General features: G+C 46.3%; 2 protein-coding genes across 9 annotated transcripts in view; one reads left to right on the top strand and one right to left on the bottom strand.

Annotated features, from left to right (window-relative positions):
- The first annotated feature begins 1,883 nt into the window (after positions 1 to 1,883).
- Positions 1,884 to 10,237, top strand: MMP21 (matrix metallopeptidase 21). Its single transcript, XM_064595549.1, has 7 exons — positions 1,884 to 2,045; positions 2,361 to 2,859; positions 3,714 to 3,853; positions 4,122 to 4,263; positions 5,150 to 5,407; positions 7,927 to 8,099; positions 8,353 to 10,237. Exons 1-7 carry the CDS (start codon positions 1,884 to 1,886, stop codon positions 8,650 to 8,652), a joined length of 1,674 nt encoding a protein of 557 aa, XP_064451619.1. The 3' UTR covers positions 8,653 to 10,237.
- Positions 10,238 to 10,391: 154 nt separating this feature from the next.
- EDRF1 (erythroid differentiation regulatory factor 1) overlaps positions 10,392 to 25,649 on the bottom strand; it is a 41,487-nt gene continuing 26,229 nt past the window's right edge. For 3 of the 8 annotated variants that reach the window (XM_045879047.2, XM_045879048.2, XM_045879049.2), the window contains 6 exons: positions 24,075 to 24,233; positions 23,768 to 23,917; positions 22,408 to 22,561; positions 20,656 to 20,771; positions 19,614 to 19,765; positions 10,392 to 11,235 (listed from right to left, as the gene is read on the bottom strand). In XM_045879047.2, coding sequence (XP_045735003.1) covers positions 11,079 to 11,235; positions 19,614 to 19,765; positions 20,656 to 20,771; positions 22,408 to 22,561; positions 23,768 to 23,917; positions 24,075 to 24,233 — 888 coding nt within the window. In that variant the 3' untranslated portion in view covers positions 10,392 to 11,078. Of the gene's footprint in view, positions 11,906 to 19,613; positions 19,766 to 20,655; positions 20,772 to 22,407; positions 22,562 to 23,767; positions 23,918 to 24,074; positions 24,234 to 25,649 lie in introns of all 8 variants that reach the window. The other 5 variants (XM_064595432.1, XM_064595433.1, XM_064595434.1 and 2 more) reach the window with 3 other exon arrangements.

Genomic DNA, 25,649 nt, shown 5'->3' with positions numbered 1-25,649 from the left:
AGGCTACAGGGCCATCAGACCAACCCGGCACAGAAGGGCTGCTGGGGCACCCCGGAGGGACTGCCAGGCCAGAGGATGCAGTCTACACCTGTCTCTGGGATGCCCCCCTTTTTATCTATCTTCCATAGAGCAGCTGGGAGGATTCTTTTAAGTTTATGTATTTAGTTAAGTAATCTCTACACCCAACGTGGGATTTGAACTTACAACCCCAAGATCAAGGATCACCTGCTCCTCTGAGCCAGCCAGGCGCCCCAGGTTGATTCTTTAAATAATGAATCAATAAAGTCACTCTCCTGCTCAAAATATCACCACTAAACTTAGGGTGGAGTCCAAATTATCTGACCTCCAGGTCCTTCATCATCTTCCCATCCACGCTCTTTTCCATCCTCACCTCCCTCCTCCCGCCCCCTCACTGACATCTACCACACTGCCCTCTGTTATTCTGCAGGTGCTGGGTCCTGCCCCAGGGCCTTTGCACTTGTCCTTTCCTTTGCCCACACCACCCATGAATCCCCAATCACATGTGACACTGTCCCTCTTACTTTTCTTTCATTGCTTTTCATCTTTGCCAGAGGTCTTTCCTGGCCACCTTAATATTGACTCCCCACCTCCAAGGCACTCACTTTCCTGATCTACATTCTTAGTCCCTGTCGCTATTTGAATTTTTCATTCATTGTCTTGTTTATTGTCCGTCTCCTCCACTTAGAATGTAAGTTCCACGAGGGCAAAGAATGAGTCCATCATGTTCATTTCCGTATTCCCTGTCCCTAGAACAGTAAGGAGTATTTGATGGATGAATGAGTAGCTAAAGGACACCCCCACACCGGCACCCCTGCTGTGATCAGACCTGTGACGTTGGCACTCCAGGCGCTCACCTGCAGCCCTAGTGCCTGAAGGGCCTTACTCCCTTCCCTCAGGCTCCCTGGACGTGACCAGTTACAAATTCCAGGCAGCTGAGCTTATTTTTTCTCCCCCTGTCCCTCCTCCAGTAGACTCCTTCATGAGGGGGAACGGAGAGGGGCAGTTCTAGAACTTGAGGTGATTCTACTTCATCCTCATGTACAAATCCCTGGCCCACAGACTCGAACACCACACAGCCATTAACTAGGAGGGTAAATACCTACATTCACGAACACACAAAGGCATCCATGACCTTCCACTGGTTTGTGGCAATAGCGTAGAGAATATAACTTATATAAAATCATCCACACACAAATCCTTCCCTGCGCACGTACACAATACATGGATCCGCAAGAATGTTCACCAAAATGTTACCATCTGAATCACCGGATTTCCGCCGAAATTTACATCTTCCTATACTGATTATTGCCTTTATTTAAAACCGCAACAACAGGTGCCTCGTTAGCGCCGTAGGTAGCGCGTCAGTCTCCTAAAACAACAACAACAAGAGATCAGAGACACAAATCATCCCCAACCCTGGCTGACCAAGAAAGACGACGGACGCAAACCGAGCAAACGGAGGCTCAGGCGGTGAGGCCGCAGGGGCGGCGGGCCCCAGCAGGCCGAGGGCGAGGCTCGGCGCCCCCGCCACCAGGCCCAGCCGCAGCTCCCTCGGCGGCAGCCTGCCCACGAGCCGCCACCAGAGATGCAACGCGCAGGTGGCCGCCCGGTCGGGATGTAATCACCCGCGGGGGCCGCAAACATTCTCGCCCCAGCAAGAAGCGTGCTCCTGGGGCCTTCAAAGGGCTGCGCGTCCAGGCCCCGCCGGGCCTCCCGGTGGGCACACTTCGGGCCTGGGTGAGAGGCCCTGGAACCGCGCGCCGCCCCGGGGCTGCGTGTATAAAAGCGTGCGGGGGCCTGCGCCTCGGGAGGGAGACGGGACGGACGGTGGCGAGGCGGGGGCGCGGGGCTCAGCCGGGGCCATGCTGGCCGCCTCCGTCGTCCGTCGGGCCCTGCTGCTCTGCTGGCTCGCTGCCCCGCGGCCCGCCGGGCCCGAGCCCCTTTCCCACAGCCGGGACCGCTCGGACGCGGAGCCCGCCCCGCTGCGCCGGGCCCAGCCCATCGCGGACCCCGTCGCCGCGCAGGTAGGCGCCCCCGCGGCACCGCCACGCACGAGCGCGCGCGCGCGCACGCAAGACGCGTGCACGCGCAGGCGCGGGGCCGTGCACACCGTCGGGGGCACGTGCGCTCGCGGACACGCGCGCACGCAGGCACGTGCGAGGCGGCCACACCGCCTGAGGTGAGGGGCCTCCCCCGGACAACGATAACCACCCGCTAGAAATGAGGGAGGGCCTACGGGCCTGGCGCGTCCAGTCTCCCGCGGGAACCTAGTACGTGACGCAAACACACGCTCAGCGCGCCACCCCCGCCCCGCGGGTCGGGCCCTCTCTCTTCCGCAGCGATTCCTGTCCAAGTACGGCTGGGCCGACGCGCGGCGCGCGGGCCCCCGGGCCACCGCCCTGGCCGAGGCCGTGCGCAGGTTCCAGAGGGTCAACGCGCTGCCGGCGAGCGGGCGGCTGGACGCGGCCACGCTGGCGGCCATGAACAGGCCGCGCTGCGGCGTCCCCGACACGCGGCCCCTGCCGCGCCCGGCCCCCGGGCCCCCGCCGCGCCCGCCGCCCCGCGCCCGGCCCAAGCGCTTCCTGCGGGCGCCGCCGCCGCCCGGGGACCCGCAGCCCGAGGTCGCCGCGCCCCGCGGGGGGACCCGGGCCTTCGCCAAGAGGACGCTCACCTGGCGGCTGCTGGGGGAGGGCGCCAGCGGGCAGCTGGCCGTGGGCGAGCAGAGGCACATCCTCAGGCTGGCCTTCCGGATGTGGAGCGAGGTGATGCCGCTGGACTTCCGGGAGGACCTCGCCGCCCCCGGCGCCGCCGTGGACATAAAGCTGGGTTTCGGACGAGGTGAGGAGGGCGAAGACTGCAGGCGGGCTGAGCCCCACTGCCCTCCCGCACGGCCGGCGGCGGGCCCGGTTCACTGGGAGCCCCGGGGCCAACAGGCCGACGGGGGGAACCCCGCCCCGGTCACCTGCAAAGCCTCCGGGGTGTCCGAGGTGGCACCTGCCAGGGGCATGGGCGGATGGCAAACCCTCTGTAGGTGCTGCTTTATTGCCACTCACTGGGAAGGGCACGGCAGGTCTCCCTGCGCCCACCGGGGAGCGGTCACATGGGGACATCCGTGCGGGCCCTCCGCTTGTCTCTGAGCAGATCAGCCCAGTGAGCCCTGCTGCAGGGACCCCGTCGAGCCCAGCAGGGCGCGAGCCAGGCCTGGCTCACCCTTCCCGCCACTCCTGGGGAGAACTAGCGCGTGGTGGTTTGCTGGCCCCACCAGCAGGCCCCACCACCTCCTAGCTGGGTGGGTTTGGAGAGGGTAACTTCTCTGCACCCCGTCTGGGAGCTAGGGATGCTCACGCCTGCCCTGCTGGTCTGACTGGATTGACTGTCCTGCTGTGAGCCCTACACAGGAGGCTTGTTGAAAACCGTACACAGGGCAGGGACCATCGCGCAGCACCTCCTTCATGTCCTGACCACTCAGCTGTTAGGATCCAGCTCAGATCTTGTCTCCTCCCTCAGCCTTTGGATGGCACCCCCCGCCCCTTCCTCTGGGCTCCCACAGGTTTGCTAGGCAGCTATCTCCAAGTGTTTAGACTCGACACCACACTGTTGCACAAGCCAGGAGTGGTTGCTTCTGCTCCTGGACTGTGAGCCCCCGGAGGCCGCGAACCCTCGGGTGTCCGTGTTCCCTCTCCCCTTGCCAGGCCGGCACCTGGGCTGTCCTCGGGTTTTTGATGGCAGCGGGCAGGAGTTTGCACATGCCTGGCGCCTGGGCGACATCCACTTTGACGATGATGAACACTTCACACCTCCCACCAGTGACGCGGGCATCAGCCTTCTCAAAGTAAGTGGTCTGCAGCTGTGCGGAGGGACCAGGCAAAGGGCACGCAGCATGGGCTGGAGCGCAGAACGCCAGGGCTTCTCGGGGGCAGTGTCCACAGCCTTCTGAGAAAGCTCCCCGAGTCTCCCCATCGCTCCCCTTCTCCTTAACAAGTGCCGTTCCTCCTAAAGCACAGGCCTGCCCCTGGAGTGGGGGGCGGGGGCGGGGGGGTCCACGTGACTCCCAGACACCCAGGGTTGGCACCGCACGCGTGGTTTGTGTTCCCTTCTAGGTGGCCGTCCATGAAATTGGCCACGTACTCGGCTTGCCTCACACCTACAGGACAGGATCCATAATGCAACCGAATTACATCCCCCAGGAGCCTGTGTTTGAGTTGGACTGGTCAGACAGAAAAGCAGTTCAAAAGCTGTATGGTAAGACTGTTCTGGAAGATCGTGAGCTCTTCCTTCAAGGTGGCCGTGCCCCAAGGGTAGCCACCGGTGCAGAGCAAAGCACTCCCGTGGATGTTCCCTCTTCCCTGCGCTACGTTATGTCCCTGGGAGGACGGAGGGTAACAGGGTGGTTTCCTAGAGCGCAGTGGGCCACCCAGGCGGTGGCCTCCCGTGGGCGCCGCAGGCACTTGGAAGCCCCTGGGAGAAGTTCCCTGCCGTCCCAAGGCAAAGAACAGCGGGAGCCTTGCCAGGATCAACTTTAATCTCTCTTCAGTTGTTCAGGCCAAAGTGTTAACGGTTCATTATTTAATGGAAGTGATTAATGACCTAGTGTTGAGGCTGAGGGGAAAGAAAGCTACTCTCCCCTTTTCCATTTAAAACGGAGAGCACCACCATTTCTGTTCCACTCCAGCCATTCTATGCGAAGATGCTCTCAGCACGTTTGGAGAGTGACAAATGCCAGGATGGATTTCTTTCCTGCAGAGGAAATCTTACTCTTGTGTGTGCCCAGAACCAAACTGCTTGCCTCTCATGAAGTCAGACGAGCCATCAAGAGGCATTAGTTATATTTAGGGTGATCACATACCCAGCATCCCAAATCGAGACACCTCAAGAGAGTAATCTTCTGCACAAAGATTAGCCAGAACGGCCCACGTGAGCCGGCACTGCTGCAGGTCCCCGGGGCCCCTCCAACTCCTCCTGCTCGGCTGGGTAGGCCTACTTCAGTCTTGGGGGGCATCTTGCTTTGAGACAGCTTGACAGAACACTCCAGCTTCGCAGTTGTCTCTGTTCGAGTCACATGTGAAAATAGCGACTGCTGGTTTTTGCACCAGGTGACCAGGGGCTGGACTTTGTTTTTCTTTCTCAGGTTCATGTGAAGGATCATTTGATACTGCATTTGACTGGATTCGCAAAGAGCGAAACCAACATGGAGCCGTGATGATGCGATTTAGCACCTACTTTTTCCGCAAGAGCTGGTACTGGCTTTACGAAAATCGAAATAACCGGACGCGCTACGGGGATCCTATCCAAATCCTCCGTGGCTGGCACGGAATCCCAACACAAAACATCGACGCTTTTGTCCACCTCTGGACATGGAGAAGAGACGAACGTTATTTTTTTAAAGGTAGAGCTTCTTCGGGACGGTTCTATATCTTTTATTACAGAGATGCATTCAGAACAAATGTTTTGAGCTCCATACCGAAGAATCTTAGTATAATGCTCTTGCAATCACTCACCTAATTTCTGTCTGTTCTGTCAGACTGTGAGCTCTGTGAGCACAGGGACTGTGTTGCATCCCCTGATCTCTGTAAGAAGGCACTGAATTCGTCAAAGGAACAAATGAATGAGTGAATGAATGAGTAGACCAACTATGCCAGGCCCTGAGGTGGTTGCGTAAGAAAGGGCCCTCCTTAGAGAAGTTTTAACTAGTTCTGGAGAGAAAAGACCTTAGAAGCTGACCACTAGAATTATGTGGTGAAGGGAAGGAAGAGCGGACAAGGTGACCACTACCCCTGGAACCAGATGCTGGAGCCACCCAGAACTCAGGGCTTGCCCCAGCCTCAGAGGATGCGTAGGACCCCGGGTGCCCCGAAAGGGACACCGGGAATAGCGTGGTGGGGGAGGTGCGCATGGGGGTGAGGGGGCGGTGAGACACAGGAGGCAGAAGCAAAGCTTTAGGGTGAGCGAGGGTGAAAACGCAGATGGGAGAGACAGCTGAGCCCATGGAGGTGTGACAGGGCACTCACACGGGGCGAGATTAGGTTAGAAAGACAGGGTCACCCTGAGCACCGAGAGCCTCTGTGCTCAGAGGCTGGAGGTCATCCAGCAGGCAGGCAGGAATCGGTGGTTTCCAAGCAGGGAGGATCAGTGTTTTGCTGGAAGGCAGAAACTGAGGTGGGGGGCCCCGGTGGTGGGAGGGACACGCAGAGCAGGCCGGCCAAGACTCTCTTGCTGCTGCTTTACTCACAGACCACCTGGCCCAGAACCTCTGTGCCCGTCACGGAGGCTGGCTGCCTTGGCAAACCAAATGCGTGGAGCCTAACCACAAACAAGGTTCTGGGTGGCTGCTTTTTCTTTCCCTTCCCCAGACTTTCGCCCGAGAGGTAAGGGGTGCGCCCTGTCTCTGCCCAGCTCCCTAGTAATACGACCCTATTGTCTGAAACCGCTCAGGACTCAGTGAGGCAAGAGCCCAACCAAAAAGATGCTGCATGCAGATTTGGCCGTAGGAAACCTGCGTATGAATTTGGTCTTAATTTTCCTTACATCACACAAAGGAAGAATTATTTTGGTTCAGTTACATAAAGAAATTGCCCAGGGTGGACCTGTCTGGTTTAGATCTTTCAGAGTTGGAAGCACAACATTCAGTGCTTTAGAAGCCCTGGCCTAGAATTTATACTGGCAACAAAGACTCTTAATTATAGAATTAGGTCATCGTGGGGGATTGCTATCATATGGCTGTATTTTATTCTTGGAGCTTTAAAAACATCTTAAAGTTAACTTGCTGTGTGAATACTTTGAATTCAAAAAGTATTCCAGTTAGAGTGAATTGCACCCCCTGGCTGGACACACGTCATTCACTCTTCTTTCTCGATGGCAAACCTTTGCAGGGGGAGGCGGCGAGGGGCGGGGAGGGAATGAGGGAGAGGGAGCTCACATGGTTGGTGGCTAAGGAGTGTAACTGGTTGTGGCGTGGTGTAAGTTGTGAACACAAAAATATCTAACCCCGTGGATTTGTTCTATTTTCTGCTGACAATATGCCAAATAGTCAGGATTAGGAACTATTAAGGAGAATTTAGAATAATCCTGTGGTGTTGCAGAGCATGACATTAGGAAGAGGGCAGTGGGTGGAATCACGTGAGTGGAACATGGGAAGAGGGGCCTGCACCGGGTCCACCTGGGCTGTGATCTGGACGGACCACTTCAGCTCTTTTCTAAAATGATGTAATTCTAAAATCCTGAAAAAAAGTAAAACCCCATCATAAGCCTCAGGATTGTTTTCTGTAAAAAGAGGGCTTAGGTTGATTATGGTAGGAAAATGACTCAGGACAACCCATGGGTCTCTAACATGTAAAAGGCAGATCATGAGACTATATAGGAAGAAACAGAAGAAGAATCTTCTGTGAAAAAGACCACATGATTTTTGTCCTTTCGTTTTTGCTTTTTGCTTTTGATGAGTGCCAGTGGGCTGGAGTGCCCGACAGAAGACAACTAACATTTTCTTTTTTTTTTTTTAAAGATTTTATTTTTTTGAGAGAGAGAGCACGAGAGAGGGGAGGGTCCGAGGGAGAAGCAGACTCCCTGCTGAGCAGAGAGTCCAACTCGGGGCTCAACCCCAGGGTCCCGGGACTCCGGGATCATGACCTGAGCTGAAGGCAGATGATTAGCTGAGCCACCCAGGCGCCCCTGACAACCAACATTTCAATAGCAGCAGTGATTGCCAGGATCTATCTAGAAGTAATTCAAGACCTGGGGAATCATTCATCTGAATGGAGGCTTTGCTTAGAGGCTGAGGTCCTGCCTTGTCCTGGGATCACAGGAGAACATCGTGGTTGGCTGAGATCTATGTTGAAAGCAGTCCCTCTTCATGGTTTGCTATAATTAAATGGTAATAAACCATATTAGCATTTTTTGTTTGGCCCTCAGGAAATCAGTACTGGAGATATGACAGTGACAAGGATCAGGCCTACACAGAAGATGAACAAGGAAGAAGCTACCCCAAATTGATTTCAGAAGGATTTCCTGGCATCCCAAGTCCCCTGGACACTGCCTTTTATGACCGAAGAAAGCAGTTAATTTACTTCTTCAAAGAGTCCCTCGTAAGTAGGATGCTTTCCAGCCTGGTGTTGCTTCTTCACCCCTATGTGAAATTCAAGGTCTTAGTTAAAAGTTGTTCTTAGTTGCCTCAGACCTCGGTGGCCATGGCAGATCCCATCATATGGAAAATGAAGAACTTCAAGCCCAGAGAATTTGGTGCAAAGCCACAGATTTACTTACCTCATTCCTATAAATTAACCTAAAAATCAATGATTTTCAGAAAAGCCAGCCTTAACTCTCTTCCTTGCTTTGCAGGTGTTTGCATTTGATGTCAACAGAAATCGAGTACTTGATTCTTATCCGATGAAGATCACTGAAGTGTTTCCGGGAATAGAGCCAGAGAACCATCCCTTCAGGAATATAGACTCAGCCTATTACTCCTACGCACACAACGCCATTTTCTTTTTCAAAGGCAATGCATATTGGAAAGTAGTTAGCGACAGGGACAGACAACAGCATTTTTGGCTTCCTTCAAATGGCTTATTTCCGAAGCAGTCGATTTCAGAGCGGTGGTTTGACATTTGTGACGTCCATACCTCCACCCTGAACATGTAATGAGAAAAACGGGCAAACGGGAGTCAAAGGATTTCTAAGAGAAAGTCTGATTTCTTTTACAAAGAAAACAAACCAGATTTTTAGTAACCAAATAAGGCTAAAACCCGGTGGGAAAAGCATTACTTGAACTTTTAAAATAATTGATTTGAAAGTGAATTTCTCAGGCAAAAAAAAAAATCCACTGAATAATTTTGCCAATCTTTTAGAAAAGGTTAAAAAAAAGAATCCTGAGGAATCCCTGTCTTTCCACCCCCGCCCCCTAATTTCATGGATGGACGGAAGCGTAGCTATAGCCATAGGATCCAGTCATGTAAGGAAATGCAGCTCCCTGGGGGCATTCAGTGGAAAAGGTCACAGATTTCAAATTGACTACATTCCACAATTCCTGTCATAATTTATATTTTTCTAATACATGACTGTGTACAGAAGGTTTTCCCATGTATTTCTCGATCTTCACAAGTCTGGCAGAGTGCCAGGGGACCTACTCCTGTGCACATTTCTAGTCGAGGAAGCTGAAGTTCACACTTGCGTCCTTCCCAGAGTCAGATGCCGTGGTTGCTGGCGACCCTCGCCTCCTCGCTCCAGCCCAGTGCCCAGGCAACCTGCTCTCCATCCCTGCCCTGAAGTTAACTGCAAAACAAGTCATCTCGGTGATCAGGCCACAGATGGCACAATTCTTCTCAAGTAAAAGCTAAGACACGAGCACTTTAAGCAGCACGAACTTAAAAGTCAGACTACAAAAACATTGAAAAAGACCTCTCTCCCCCTGTAGGGATGTTCATATTCTTGCTCAGACAAGGGAAGACAGCTAGAATTGGTATCTTCTTGCTTAAAAACAAATACTCCTCTGGACGAAAAGGCTGTTCAGCCAAGGAGAGGCCAGAGAACAAGACCGGGACTGCGACATCCCTGACGCCAGCTTACTTCAGCGTCAGATCTTCCCCACGGAAGCGTGCAGGTTTAACTAGCGGAGACAGCGCTTGCCGATGGGGGAGCAGAGTGAACGCTGTCCTGACAGGAGACTGAGTCTGTGCACCGGCTTCATGACTTAGTCAAAACTTTAAATGCTTCAATGATTTTTGAAAATGGATGCAAATCTGTCCCAAGGAAGTGGACAAACGGCCAGCGGCCAGGAGGAGCTCCGCCGAGCTATGACAGGTGTCAACACACCGCCAAGGAAAACACCCCAAAGTCTTGGTGCATGAGAAAGCACTCCGTAAAAACTCCGCTTAAAACAAGCTTATTCCAGACAACTTTCCCTATAGTTCAGATTCCTCCAGAGAGGTGTGGCTGCTGAATGGAGGGGTTCTGCAGGATCTGCAGGGAAAGGGGTCTGCTGATGGCATGAAGGAGGTCGGAGTGGCCCTCGGGGCCAGGCTAGCGGACTTGGAGGCAGGGCAGGCTGTCTACAAAGGCCTCATGCACCTAAGTCCCATCCACCCACCTGACAGGAAAGCGTATGCTTGATTTCTGTTCCATTTCCTCGAAACGGATTTTAGTAGGACAGGACAAGCACAGCGTTGCACGATGTATGTAGGCATGGAAAAAAACAGAGGCCATGTGTACGCAACTAGACAGGAGCCATGCAGGAAAAGGGGCGAAAAATGAGTGTGACGTTCTAGTGAGAACTCAGTGAGTGGCACAATTTTATTTTTAATGTTTTAATCTTTCCTTTGTAAAATTCATTCATTAAACCAGTTCAAATCAAAACTCAAAGTCAAGAACGTGAAATGGAAAAATACGAAGACATTTTAAATAAATAATTTATTTATTCAAAATAGTTTTCTTACCTTATTCACAGTTTCAAGTTTAAAATGGAAAAAAAGGGGGGGATAGTACCTATTCTTGATCAACTGTCATACAAAGTCAAAGAAAAGCGGATCCTTTCAGAACATGCACTAAATACAGAAACTCGCACAATGGCCAGTCTCCATCAAATCCTGCACCGAAGCTGAAGGAGGACAGGCTTCCTTCTGTGCAACTGAGGAGATGCTGCAGATGCACAGGACATTTCTCTAACCCATGTGAACCACTAAAATCACTTGGAGAAAAGTTCCCTTGACCAAAGTAACATCATCCAAAATAATTATTATCTTAAACCCACGTAGCTTAACATACCTCAAAAATGTCTACAAGTGTACCAGCCACCACAGCAAGTCTGTTAACACTGAGGTACCGTGTACTTCGCAAAGAAACAAATGCTGGGAGCCCCAAGTCTGATTCTGATTTTAGCACTTCCAATGAAAAGTCAAAGAACTCAGCCATGACTTGTCTGTCATGGGAAAAGAGAACTGTTTCCACTGCCGGGCCTGTTGTAGGTGGAGATTTCCCTCATATTTAATGAAACGAAGCACCGAATGGACAAACGAGCCCCCGGGAGCAGAAGGCACTGACAGGATCTCCTCAGCCGGAGCCTCGGGCACGAGTCACTGCACGCCGCTGCCGCGAGCAAGCTGATCCAGCAAATGGATGAGAATGTCAATTCTTTCCAGAAGAGTTGCATTTTTGTTAGCAATAGCTCTCAAAAGCTGCGAGTAAATCTGCTTGTTGGTTTTGAGGACTACATCTTCCTCAGTATTACTGCTGCATTAAAACAAAAACAAAGACGTGAAGTACACAGCAATGCCCACCAATTCAAGAAGAAATCCAAAAAAGTAAATAGGAATAGCCCGTCACTTTTCACAGGGAAGCAGGTGTTCTATTCATGTTTATTCCATACTTAACCTTCTTGCATCTATTGCTTAGAGGCCTGTTTGTGGACGTTTACTTCACTGCATCAACTAGAACCAATGCTCCTTCTCTTTGAGTCTCCGAGTGCGTCCCGTGTACTGGAAACGGCTCCTGGCAGTGGACAAACCAGACCAAGAGCCCCCGCCCTCTCGGCACCTGCGTTCCACTGAGGGAGGAGTAGGGGAGAAGCCGTGCATTGAACAAGAAGGAAACAGCGTGTCAGAGCAGACACGCTGTGAAGAAAATCCAGCGGAGACAGGCTAAGTACGGCACAGAGCTGTCCAGTATTTCCTCCCTTCTCTGTGCTGAGCCTGACAACCCTCAGATCAACCAGCCTGAATATGGGGATGCTCTCCGTGGGGCTAGAACTGCACCGGACTGAAGCCCAGACCCCAGACTTGGGAGCCACTCTACCTTGACGTATCCACACTGTCCATGCAACATCGTGTGAAGAATGCCCCTTGAGTGCAGGGTCCTAGACATACTCCACTTAAAAACTGTTTTAACAAAGACTTCAGTTGTCCTGAAAATAGGTCCCCCACAGGAAAGATCAATAGATTATATTTATGTTACTAGTAGAAAAGATTAGTAATTACATGGCAGTTCATCTCTAGCCTCTAGCATCCTTCCCCCCCCCCCCCCGTCCCCTTTTAAACGAGTCCAGATGCAATACAGACCCTCTGGCCACACGGGACCGGCTCCTGTGGACAGTGGATCGTCTCCGAGTGTGCGTGTCTGCATCTGAGCCGTGTGACAACCATCGCCTCAGAAGGGCAAGGACTTAGAATATTCCTACCTTACAGATGGAAAAACCAAGGCCCAGAAGGGCTAAATAATTTGTACTGAGGTCAAAACATTATATTCTGACTTCAAATGCTATGTTCTTTCCATTCACCAATGTACAAATGTTCTGCTTTTGCCTGAGTGCCCGTCCGGCCGGCCAGAGAGCCAACCAGCAGCCTTCTTAGAGACTCCCGTTGGCGCACATCAAGGCTCGGGCTAGGAGGCCTCAACAGGACCCACCTGTCCATGCTGGGGCCGACCACGGGGGACCCCACACACCCCTCTCTAGAAACCCATTTCTCTTCTCCCTCTTAGTCCTACTTCTTTTATCAGGCAAATCTCTCTTCCTTTCAAACCACCTGTGGCAGAGTAAAAGTGATCATTCAAAATGCATTCACTGTCTACAGTTTGGGCCTAAGAGCACGGTGTTTTAATTTCTGGGTGGGGCTGACGTTTATAAAACCTCTGATAATCTTATAAGAAACTTAAACTCCTGACAAATGAAGGCAGTAGTACTTAATCAGTGCTCCAAAAATGAGTTTTTCTTCAGGGACAATGACACCCTATTTTAGCTGGGGGCCTAAAGATAACTGATAGCTGCTGGGATCATAAATTTAAAACCCTCTGAGATTTGTTCTGATCCTATTTCTGAATCTTAAATATTCCATCTTCCAATTTTTCTTTTTTTAAAAAGATTTATTTATTTGAGAGAAAGAGAGCATAAGCAGGGAAGGGGCAGGCAGAGGGAGAGCAGCAGGCTTCCCACTGAGCAGGGAGCCCGATGTGGGACTCGATCCCAGAACCCTGAGATCATGACCTGAGCCAAAGGCAGACGCTTAACGACTGAGCCACCCAGGTGCCCCATCTTCCAATTTCTACAAATGATTCCCATCCTTAATCAACTCTCATCAACAGTTTCATTGAACCATGAACTCTAACAAGAAAGGTCTCAACATTTCATTGGCTTATCTTTTTTCCAAAGGCAACTAACATTCCTCTATTTTCCTTTTAATAATCTTAACCAAATATTAAACATACATATTAAATGGCCAGGAACAGCCCATAAAGCTAAAAGATCTGCTCTCTGCACTATGGTCAAGGGCTTTCCAAACCCTCAGAGATTACTTCTATTTTTCATAGTTTTTCATTCTATGAAACCCCAAAGCCATCAAAAAAGGTCAAGAGGTTCCAATCTGCTAAAGCAGTGAGTATTAACATATAGTACAAGAGTAAATAAATTCTTCATCCAAAAAGAGAACACAACCCAACAGATAAAACAAGCATTTCTAGCAGGACAACACCGGTTGTCATACGAGGAAGTTGTCATAAGAGGATTCTAAGAAAATTAAGATTTTTAATTACTAAGTTGTTTTCTTTTTAAGGCAGGGTTGTGGTAGGTAGAGAATAATCAAAACAAAACCCAAACATACTATTTCCTCTCTTTTAAAGTCTAGTTCTGGGGCGCCTGGGTGGCTCAGTCATTTAAACGTCTGCCTAGGCTCAGGTCATGATCCCAGGGTCCTGGGGTGGAGCCCTGTGTCTGCTTCTCCCCCTCTTGCTGCCCCCTTCCCCCAACTCATGCTCTCTCTCACATAAATAAATTAAAAAAAAAAAAAAAAAGTCTAGTTCTGATCTCCCTTTACTCCAAACAGGAATGCTCACAGCTCATGGTGAGACAGCGCAGGAGGCCTCCCTCCTCACGATAAAATCCCATGTTTTCATGTGTGATCAGTGACACAGGAGACACAGTCACTCAGTAACCAGTTTCTCTCTGTTTTGAAGCCTATCAACATATAAACTGTATAAACATAAATATCACATTTAACAGTCTTTTTACTTAATAAACCTTGAAAAATGAACACAAATTAGCTAAACAGGACTTTACACATCATGCATGAAAACTTCAGATTGCATTTTTTTCGAGAGGATATTAATAACCTGAAAAAACAGGTTAGAAGACCCTCCACTAAAATAAAAATTCCTTAAGTCATATATATGACGTTTTTTTTTTTTTTTAGATTTAATTTCTTAGAGTGTGTGTGTGCGAGCGTGTGGGGATCGGGGAGAGAGAATCTTAAGCAGGGTCCAGGCCCAGTACAGAGCCAGACTGGGGGTTTGATCTCACGACCCCAAGATCACAATCGGAGCTGAAACCAAGAGCTGGATGCTTACCCGACTGAGCCACCCAAGGTGCCCCGACAGTTATGTTTATAAAAGACACTGTAAGACCAAACCATCACCTGTTAGCTAAGTATTCAAACCATCGATTTGTGACAAATCAGTGAATCACTCTTTCTCGCGTAGCCTATGTTTATGTTGCCACCTTGTGGAAACCAAGAAAAAAATTTGAAATTTACCCGCTGTTGTTAAACAGGACAAGCCGTCAGTTTTTCAACTGCGTGTCACGACCCGCACGACCTGTGCCTTTTAGTTCTCTGGTTCTTCAGAACACAGCGCACGTGCCAATATGCCCTGGTCATACGGGGACGGCATGCAGAGCCGCGCCGAGGATGGACGGCAGCTGGGATGGCAGCGCACCCAAGACTGAGTGCTCCGCCCCAAACAAAAGCTCTCCACAGGCCACAGAGAATTATCTGAAAGCGTTACTGGAGAGGGTTTCTTCTCAGATGTAGACAGCAGGAAAAAGTATCATTCCCACCGTTTTGACAAACACAGCAATACAAAGCAGGACAAACTACAAGGACATGACTCTGCATGAATCTGTCAAAGAGCTGGGGTCGCTGGGTAAGCACTGAGTCTGCAAACTAAGGACAGACAGGGAGATAGCGAAGTACTTCCTCGTCTGCAGCAGATGCAGCCAGATACCCAGATACTGCTAAGAATTTAATGAGCTGGTAGAGGCTGAGTGAGGGCTGGTGAGGGAGTGAAGGGGGCTGCAGATATAGGATGAGTTTACCTTGTCTGGTAGGCTTTTCTTCAAAGACCCTACCAGACGCTCACATAAAAATCTGGCGAGAGCCCAAAGAAAGCAACCTTCGTGCAGGCTAGGCAAGGGGACTAGCTAGAGCTACGAAGGGCAGGCAACCCCACCCAGACCCTTTTCTCCAAGGAATGAAAGCCTTAACTGTAGGGTGTAGTCGAGGGACAGGAAGGCAACAAGCTATGGCAGTCTTAGGGCACTGGTCAAAGTCAACACAGAGCAGTGAACAGAAGAAACCACTCCACCCTGGGGCTGGGGCAGGAGCAGTGTAAGGCCACGCACCTGGCCCTCAGGGACCCAGTGTCTGCCTAAGACTGAGGCTTACTCAGAACAACTGAGAAGGCCTGGCCCGCCCTCTTCCCCTCCCTAGCAGGCTAGAAGCACTGAAGGACAAGCAGGAGTGGAATTATAGCTGAGAGAACTCCAAGAGTGTGAAGACAGACCCTCTCTCAGGTACCACACACCTTCCTTAGGAAAATCCTAAAACTAAAGGCGGAGGAGACATTCAGAAAAACCCTCTGCAGACCTGCTCCAGACTAAGCACAGGCACTGCTTGAGGAACTTGAAGGCTGCTGGACATGAAAAGTAACCACAGCAACAAAAAAAATCTCAACCACAGCTCAGCTCCAGGCTAGAAAAATGAACTCAACCCCCCATACTAAAGGTCTAGCATGGGACAGGTGTAAGAACTTTCCAGGCACAAAAATTACTTCCCTCAGGCTGAGATGTCCAGTTTCCCATAACTACGAGATGTAGAAAGGTAAGGAAACAACACACACCAAGAGAAAAAATCAACAGAACCAGAGTCAGATATGACACAGATGGTGGAGCTATCCGATCGGCAATTTAAAATGACAATGATTAATACATTAAAAGGCTCAAGTGGAAAATGTGGACAATGTGCAAGATCAGAATGGTCACTTCAGCAGAGAGATGGAACCTACAGAAAAAACCCAATGGGAATACCAGAAATGAGGAACACAGTAAACAGAGATAGAGAATGCCTTTGACAAGTTCAACTGTAAGTGACAAAAATCAAGAATCAGTGAACTTAAAGATAGATTAGCATAGGTACAACTGGAACCACAGAGAAAGAAGAGAGAATGGAACAGAAGAAGTAAAAATACCAAGGAAGGAAGGAGAAATCACAACACACCCAAGAATATCATGTTCAAACTGCTGGGGGGTGGGGTGAGAAAACCCTGAAAGCAGCTGGTGGAAAAAAGGCACATTATATACCTAAGAACAAAGGTAAGAATCAGAACAGGTTTCCTGTCAGAGAACACGCAAGCCAGAAGGCAAGGGAGGGACATCCCGTAAGTGTGGGACAAAAATGTCTGTCAACCTAGAACTCTATACCCAGCTAAAACATCTCCCAAAGCTGAAGGAGGAATAAAGACTTTCTCAGACAATCAAAATGGAAGAATTCTTTGCTGGTAGATGTTAAAGGAAGTTCTTCATGCAGAAAGAATAGGACACCAGACAGAAAATGGTATCTATACCAAGAAGAGCACTAGAAATGGAATAAATGAAGGTAAAATAAATTCACATAAAAATAAATTGTTCTATTCTTAATTGCTCTAAAAGGTAACTATCTAACGCAGAAACAGTAGTAGTGTATTGTGTTTGTAACATGTAAAAGTGAAATGAATGGTAACAACTGAAGAGAGGGAAGAACTGGGAGGGACTATCTGAAGGTCTTCATACAACATGTGGTGCCACAGAATATCACGTGAAAGTGGTCTCTGATTAAAGATGTAAACCTAAACCCTAGGTCAACCACCAAAACATTTAAAAAATAGTATAAATAATAAATCAATAGTGAAATCAAATGCAATCATAGAAAATGTTCAATTAACTCGAGAAGGCAAAAAAGACAAAACAGCTAACAAGAGGACAGATTTTATCTAACTATACTATATCACCTTAAATGTAAATGGTCTGAAGACACCAATTGTAAGTTTGGATTAAAAAAAGCAAGACCCAGGTATATGTCATTTATAAGAATCTCACTTTTACTAAAATGGCATAGTTAGGTCAAAAGAAAGAAAAAGACTATCAACCAAAAGAAAGTTGAGTAGTTATATTAAGATAAAAAGCAGATATCACATGGTAAGGGGGTCAATTCTCCAAGACAGACCAATCCTTAATGTGTATGCATCTAAATGTGTCCACATCAAAACAGAGGAAACAAAACTGACAGAACCGAAGAGAAAAATAGACGAATCCACACCTGTAGTTGGAAAATTCCACTCCTCTCTTAGTAATTGATAAAACAAGTAGAAAATCAGTAAGAATACAGAAGACCTGAATAATACTATAAACCAACTTAATTGACATTTCCAGGATGCTCTATCCAAGAGAGCAGGATACCCATATATTTCAAGTGCACATGGAAAGACAAACCATATTCTAGGCCATAATACAAACGTACACAAAAAAGAGAAATCATACGAAGTTATGGTCTCAGCACATAATGGAATTACTAGTAATCCATAATAAAGATTACCTGGAAAGTCCCACTATTTAGGAACCAAAACAGCATGCTTCTAAATAACACAGGGGTCAAAGAAGTTGTTTCAGGGGATATCAAAAATTAAAATTAAACTGAAAGAAAAAGAAAATACATTTGTGAGATGTAGCAAAAGCAGAGTGAAATTTGTAGTAAATGCTTATATTAGGAAAGAGAAAGGGTCTCGAGTCAATAATCTAAGCTTCCACTTAAAGAAACCAGTAAAAGAAACCCATAATAAGCAGAAAGAAAGGCATATAGATAAATGTATAAATCAATGACACTGAAAATAGAAAAATGGGAAAAAAAATTGAATAAACCAGTTCTTTGAAAAGATCAATAAAATTGATGAACTTCTAATCAGACTAACCAAGAAAAAAAAAAAAAGACAAAAGTTGGCAATATCAGGAATGAAAAGAGGGCTACCACAACAAACACCTTAAGACATTAACAGGATAATACGGAACACTGTGAACCTATACATCTGACAACAGCTAAAATACACTTTCATTCCTCAAGAAGAAAAAGTCAACTTTATCTACGAAAAGAAATTAAACTCATTGTGAAAAACTTTCAATAAAGCCAACTCTAGGTTAAGATAATTTCACTAGTAAATTCTAACCTTTAGGGAAGAAACAATAACTCTACACTCCTAAAAACCAGAAGAGGAAACACTTGCAAAGGGATTTAATAAGGCCAGCAGGGCTCTAGTACTGACAGCAGACAAAACCACTACAAGACCAGAACTGTGATCACACTACAGGAGAGAACCATCCTCACAAACAAACACAAAAATCCTCAACACCGTATTAGCACACGGAATCCCAGGGATACCCAAGAATGACACATGCCAACAAAGTGGGGTTTATCTCAGGAATGCAAAGCTGGTTTAACATTCAAAAAACCTGAACGAGCTCTAGCACATCAAGAGATTAAAGAAGGAAAACCATGTGGTCATTTCAATGTGTGTACCAATAAACTGACAAAAATTCCACATCCATTCATGGTAAAAACTAGGAATAGAAGGGAACATTCTCAACTTGATAAAGGGCATCTACAAAAACCCACAGCTGATGCTACACTTCCTAGTAAAAGACAGCAAGCTTTCTCCCTGAGATCTAAGGATTTGGGGCAGAGCAGGGGCTGACCACCAAGAGGTAGCAAGACGGAATTTTTGGAGTGATGGAACTGTTCTGCGTCATGATTTTGGCAGGAGACACATATCTGTATGTGTTTCTCAAAACTTGAAGGACTATACACCACCAAAAGTAAATTTTACTATATGTAAACTAAAACAAATATAGAGACAAAGCACCTGAAGATTATAAATTGATAAAATACACACACAGAATAACTGATAACAATGTATGTGTAGGGTGATGGCTAGACTGTACTTATATTTAAAAAAAGGAAGACATTATTTATATTACCTTCCTGATCTAGTACCTACTACTAGAATTTTAAGTTAAATTAATAATGCCAACATAATAACTCTGGCAAAAACAAAAGAACTATGGGTGTATGAGAACATTTTTTGCTGAGATGCTCACACTTTTCTCTTCACTAAGTTCTTGGGCTTTACAGAGATTTCAATACTCTGTCATCTCCTTCCTATCAGTGTATTCGGTGCTGAATATCAAAACTGTACTCCTGCCTTCCCATTAAAGACAATGGAGAGTTACTAGAAACAGTCGAGGTCTTCATTCCAGGGTCAGTCACATCTCACTCAGGGAAAACATTATAACCAGTAGGGTATTTACTCTTAGGAAGCAAGACCTGTTTCTATAGTTTCAATACGTAGTAGGCCACACGGAGAGGAGTCTCATCTGATTTACCAAGTCAGGAAAGAGCACCACTTAAAATCCCTGATTACCCACATAAAAGACAAGAATGAATACAACCTATCTATCTTTTCATACGGTCAGTAGAGATTATTACCTTTCTACAGGTTAAGCTGCTGGAAAAGAAATTTCCACAAAGAACCATTGGATTTACCTTGTTTTCTTCTTAGTTGAAGACAGCAGCTTGATGGACTGAAGGAGAAGGAATGACAACCGAGATTCAAATATACTGAGGAGCTTGATCACTTCTTCTCGATTAAGACTAGGAGAGGAATCCGCAGCTGGAGTGGACTCATCACTCTTAGGCTGAAAACAACAAGAAGTTAGTTTACCCAAGCTGCCCGAGAGTGACAGCTTCATAGTGAAGTGAAGGGACCACAGTTGCACTCACCCCATAAACTTATTAGCCAAAAACAAAACCAACAAAAGGAAACCCCAGGTCATTTGTCTTCCTCCAGGCACAGCCTGTTGAAATGTGATGAGCCTCCCACCCGGGAGATCACTCTGATAGACTAAAACCTGTGAAAAATGCCTCACACCTAACAGGCACTTACATAGAAGAAATTAATCCCGAATGGAAATCTCCCACTTTGCAACACTGCAGTAAAGGAGCAAGATGGAAATGGGCACGCTACAGGGTTGGACAAACCGGGGCTGGAAGAGGTAACAGGCTGGTGGACCACGGGGGATTCAGGGAAGCTTCCAGCAACAGCAGAAGGCAGCATGAACGCTGGAATGCCAGGCAAACTAGAACTGCTTTCCAAGGAGCTTAAGCCTATTCATTGTTCAACTGCTCCCCAGCAGCAGTTCAGCAGAAATTATAAAAGAGCTATGTACCTCTTTCTTTCTTAAAAACAAACAGAACAACAACAAAAAAGAACAAAAAAAGCAAAAGGAATACACAACAGAGATGTTATGCTACTGGGGTCTTACTAAGCTCTATGTGGTTAAAGAACAAAAAATTTTAATATAAAAGATATAGTTCCAACTTAAAGAGTTTAATAATCCCACCAAGAAAATATACTAGATCACTGTTAATGGGTTTTATGCAAAGCACATATATGTATATATGTCCGTATATACACATACACACATCATACACCTCACACACACACATACCCCACATGCTCACTATGTATGTTCACCATTTAGCTTAAGACACACAAAAAACAAAGATAAATATTTTCTCCATTTACCTGGTCAAATTCCTCTACAAGCTCCTTTCTGATGAGCTGGAATGCATGCTTAGTTCTCACCATTATATCAAGTGCCCCAGATAGTGTTTTTAATTTTCCAACATTGCTATTCTGACCTAGAGTGTTAAAAACACAAAAATGATCATTCCTTTAAATATAAATCTAGAAACCCATCCAATGTCAATGTATTAATGAAAACGGATTTTCAAATGCTATAATAGTAGCTCACGAGAATCTCAACAAATTTTCTAAAATTCAACTTTTAATAATTATCCCTAAATAAAAATATTAAGTCTACAAAACAATAAGTAACAATTGTCTCCCTGCCTTACCATTTGGTTCTGTCAGGGTGAGAACACAGCCTATCTGAAATAAGACCGGAATGTAAGGTCAAAGAAACCAGCTGGGACAAGTCTGGTCCAAAAGCCCCCAAATCTTTACATTACTTTTTTCAGGTACTCAATTTTTAAACATCTTTTAGAAGGAAAATTAACCATACTTATCATCTTAGCAAATTTGTTCCCGTCTGTTTCTATGAAAATGATGCCTGCTCTCTTGAAGGAATTCAAACATGGCAGAAAATTCAAAGATGCAAATGAAAATAGGTCACCCAAAACCCACCCCCCAGAAAGAGCTACTGTTAATCCTGCCATTTAGTATACACTGGCAAAAAGTTAAAAATACTTTCAGTAAAAAGTTTTTGTGTGTGTGTGTTTTTTTTTAAAGATTTATTTTTCTGGGGTGGGGGTGGGGGGAGGGAAGGGAGAGAGAGTCTCAAGCAAACTTCACACTGAGTGGAGCCTGACATGGGGCTCGATCTCATGAACTTGAGTCACAACCTCTGCCAAAATCAAGAGCCAGATGCTTAACTGACTGTGCCACCCAGGTGTCCCAGTAAAAAGTATTTTTAAAAACTGTTTTGAATAGGTAATACATTCTCAAAATGTATAAAATCTGAATCAGAAAACAGTGAAAGCCTTCCTCCTGGCTCCCAGAGACAGCAATGTTATCACTTTCTTGTGCATCCTTCAGGGATACTCTACTGAAAGAGTCTCATCTACCTGGTTAAGTATTACATTTATTTTAATTTTATACAAGAAAACAACTGAAATAAAATCAAATGAACAGCTGCACTTCAAAGAAATGTTTCTTTCTTTACCACATGAGAGCTAGTTCTCCAAAGACCCCTGCTGCAGAAGGGGAGCAGGTGGGCAAGAGCGGGAGAACTCAGGCAAACACATTCAGCGTGGGGCAGCGACTCCTTCCCTGCTGTGGCCTGCCCTAACAAAGCCAGCTCCTCCACCTGCCTCCTTCCCTTCCCTTCCCGCATAGCTCTAACCTTGCTCAGGATCTACAGTTCTAGTTCCGTAATCTACAGCTGCCAGTACCCACTGTAGGTTTAAAGGAATTCAATGGGACCACTGCTTCTCTATGTTGTTCATGTGATTTATATCTCTAATGGCCTCAAGTGACCGGTCATATTTTTTTTTTCCAAGTAAGAGAGCATGGGCTATATTTCAGTATTTCTACGAACATAAATAGGTCACAGAACACAATCAAACCCATTTTCTAAACTTCAAGAAGTATAGAGACTTCTCCTGGCCCCTACCCAAAGCCGTTAACTATGGGCAAGTTAAAAAGAAAACAACATTATTTACATTCAAGAGAGATCCCCACGTCTGTCTCACTCTAAGACAATCCAACACGAAGTCAGTGCACACAGATCTGTAAAATGAAAAAGTTAAGACTTACTGGTCATTTGGAATTCTGCAAATGCCACTCTTTCTAACTGTACTCTAAGTAGTTCACAGGGAGCATCTTTGAGAAGCTGAAAAAGCTTAACAGCTTTGCTATAATGAAGATCTGCCAGCACCCGGTGCTGCTTCCTAAGATGTTCATCACCAACCTAGAATCAAAAATAAAATAAAAAGACAAATCTTAAAGCCTGGGTTTCACTGTAACTACTTAACCAAGTCTCTGGATCACTAAATGTTATTTAGTGTCATTATTTTTCTAGAAGTCTTATAGTTTTAGTTCTTACAGTTAGTTGTTTAATCCTCTTTTGGTTAATTTTTGTATATGGGGCGCTGGAGTCCAACTCCAGCATGTGGACATCCAGCTGTCCTGGCACTATCAGCTGAAAAAACAATTCTTTCCCCATTGGGTTGTCTTGGAATGCTAAAGCTTGCTTTTGCCTTGAGGATACTAGGCCATCTGGGCAAGCCTGAATTTTGGTTAGGATGTCCTGGGGCAAGGGGAAGAGTGTCCAGGGGCCAGCTTAAAGTGAAAAGAAATCCTCTCTGATTAAGCTGGACCTCAAAGGACAGTATTCTCAGGATAAGGGCACCCAGAAGAAGGCCCATACCCAAGGGACTGCAAGGTAAGTTGTCTTGGTCCTGAGCTAAGTAAAGGGAAAGAGCAACACGAACAAAAAAACATTCCTGAGAAACTTCAAACACAAGATTCCTTGGCAGAAGCCAGGCAACCATTCTGAAGGAAGGTACCTTCAACCTGGGCCTCTATTTATTCTTAGACACACATGCATCTGAGTACCAGGATTCATGTACAAGGTTGTTCACAGCAGATTACTTCTAATAGCCTCACACTAAAACGATCCAAAAGTTCAGAAATCACAAAATGGATAAACTGTGATATATTCATTAAATGAATACTAGTGAACTAAGAAAATGCACCAACCAGGAGGAATCTCAAAAACACCACGTCTAGTGAAAGGCAATAAACCACAGAATACGTACAGTATGATTTCTCCTATAAAGTTCACCACCAGGTAAAATGTTTAAGTGGTAAAACAGAAAAGGTGCGGACATACTGGAAAATCCAGGACAGTAGTTACTCCGGGTGGGTCTGGAGGGAGACTTGGTGGGGAGGGGGTGGCGCACAGAAGATAAGTAATTTCACAAAATAATACCCAATCAATTATTGTAGAGAAAAATATGCAGCAGAGGCGAGAGTGGAAAATCACCTACACTGCAAGTTTTTCTAAAGCAGCTAACAGAATAGATGGCATTTAAATAGATAGTGAAATATAAGAAAAACAACCAGACACTTTTAAATGGACTTGGCATTGAACTTAAGTTTGGAATGGCAATACCTGATTTCTCAGACAACTGTGGTACATGGATGCCAGCCTGTGATGGATGGTTGCGGCTCGGTACTGACAAAGAGGCTGTCGAGCAGAGATTGAGTCCACATCACAGTATTTCAAGGACTTCATCATAGCCTCACTGACTTCTTTTTCAATCTGTTTTTTTTTTTTTTTAAGGGGGAGGAGAAAAAAATGACAAGCCTATAATCTTAAATAAAAATATTTAAATCCTGCTTGTTATGGAAAATATGCTCAATATCTGTTAAAGGCATAAAGTTGAAGACTTCTTTTATAGCCCCGCAAATATTATTACCTGCTCCTGAGCTTTCCTAGATAATGGAGCATAATCTTGCTGTAGAGTTGCCATCGTGAAATAAGTCGTGGACAATTCCCAATTCACTGAATCCCAAACAGCCGGGTGTATGTCTCGTGTCCCCAGTGACCTCAGAGCTTTCAAATAGTAATCAACAGCCTGCGAGGGAGGGAAAGATCCAGTTCTGATACGCCAACAACATATGAAAATAAAACATACTTTAAAATCACCCAGATGTTAATTTGGTGTGGGAACAATTTACAGAAGGGCAATATTGTGAGGAAAGGAAAAAACCGTATCAATGAAACTGTTGCAATGAGGCAAGCCAGTTCAAGTGGACTGCAAGCCCTCCCCATTTCCAGGGCGAGTCCAGCATAAGCCTTAGTGCCTTCTGACTCATGCTCATGCACGAAGATGCATTTCCTTTGGTTTTTTTTCCTTTCTAAATGAAAATTTGTTTATATAACTAGTAAGCTAGAAAAAACTAACTTGATGAGCCCAAGGATAAAAAATTGCTGGATCTGACTGTAAAAAGCAACCCCTTCCACCCTTTCCCACCTCCAGCCTAAAGGGCATGGTCATTATATTTAAGCAAATAAAATCACATTTAATTCCATCACCTAGCAATAATTTCTACATTTCTTGTGTGTATCATCTACATTTTTCTGTGTATCTGTAAACTTAAAAAAACTATAAAAAGGATTTTAAAATCTCCCATGCCATGGGGCACCTGGGTGGTGCATCTGACTCTTGGTTTCAGCTCAGGTCATAATCTCAGGGTCGTGAGATCGAGCCCTGCATCTGGCTCTGTGCTCAGCAGGTAGTCAGTCTGCTTGTTCTCTCTCTCCCTCTCCCTCCTCCTCCCATACTCGCACTCTAATAAATAAATAAATCTTAAAAAAAAAAAAATCTCCTATGCCACAAACATTCTTCACTAGTATTCACATAGCTGTGAAGTACTTGTTAAAGGAGTGCTCTTGGGTTGCCTGGGTGGCTCAGCCGGTTAAGCATCTGACTCTTGGTTTCAGTTCAGGTCATGATCTGAGATGGAGCCCCACCGCTGGCTCTGCACGGAGTTGGCTTGTCCTTCTCCCTCCCCCCTGCCCCTCCCTGCCCCCCCTCAAAATAAATAAAATCTTAAAAAAAAAAAAAAAAAGGTGAGCTCTTGTTCCAACACTGGATGTTACCACTTGCCAAAATACTTGGCAATTCGATAAACAAAAGAAACTCAATTTTTAAATTTCATAAAAATTTAAAATTTCTTACATATTGACCACTTTTTTTTTAATGTGTATGAATTTTTTGTTCAAGATTATTTGCCCCTGGGGCGCCTGGGTGGCTCAGTCGTTAAGCATCTGCCTTCGGCTCAGGTCATAATCCCAGGGTCCTGGAATTGAGCCCCGCACTGGGCTCCCTGCTCCGTGGGAAGCCTGCTTCTCCCTCTCCCACTCCCCCTGCTTGTGTTCCCTCTCTCGCTGTGTCTCTCTCTGTCAAATAAATAAATAAAATCTTTAAAAAAAAAAAAAAAGGATTTGCCCCTTAATGAGCACTGGGTATTATGAATCACAGACCTGT

This window comes from Mirounga angustirostris, unplaced genomic scaffold (assembly GCF_029215605.1).
Source record: "Mirounga angustirostris isolate CCGP_5_RB_7025 unplaced genomic scaffold, mMirAng1.0.hap1 SCAF_6, whole genome shotgun sequence".
In the NCBI taxonomy this organism is placed as follows: domain Eukaryota; kingdom Metazoa; phylum Chordata; class Mammalia; order Carnivora; family Phocidae; genus Mirounga; species Mirounga angustirostris.
The sequence above is the reverse complement of the archived record's forward strand: the minus strand, read 5'-3'. Positions and strand labels throughout refer to the sequence as shown.

Bases quoted from the DNA above. Each gene is read 5' to 3' on its own strand.
- MMP21 (XM_064595549.1), top strand. From the start codon at position 1,884: ATGCTGGCCGCCTCCGTCGTCCGTCGGGCCCTGCTGCTCTGCTGGCTC. The intron at 2,046-2,360 runs GTAGGCGCCCCC...TCTCTTCCGCAG, and splicing joins CGGACCCCGTCGCCGCGCAG to CGATTCCTGTCCAAGTACGG. The intron at 4,264-5,149 runs GTAAGACTGTTC...TTTCTTTCTCAG, and splicing joins AGCAGTTCAAAAGCTGTATG to GTTCATGTGAAGGATCATTT.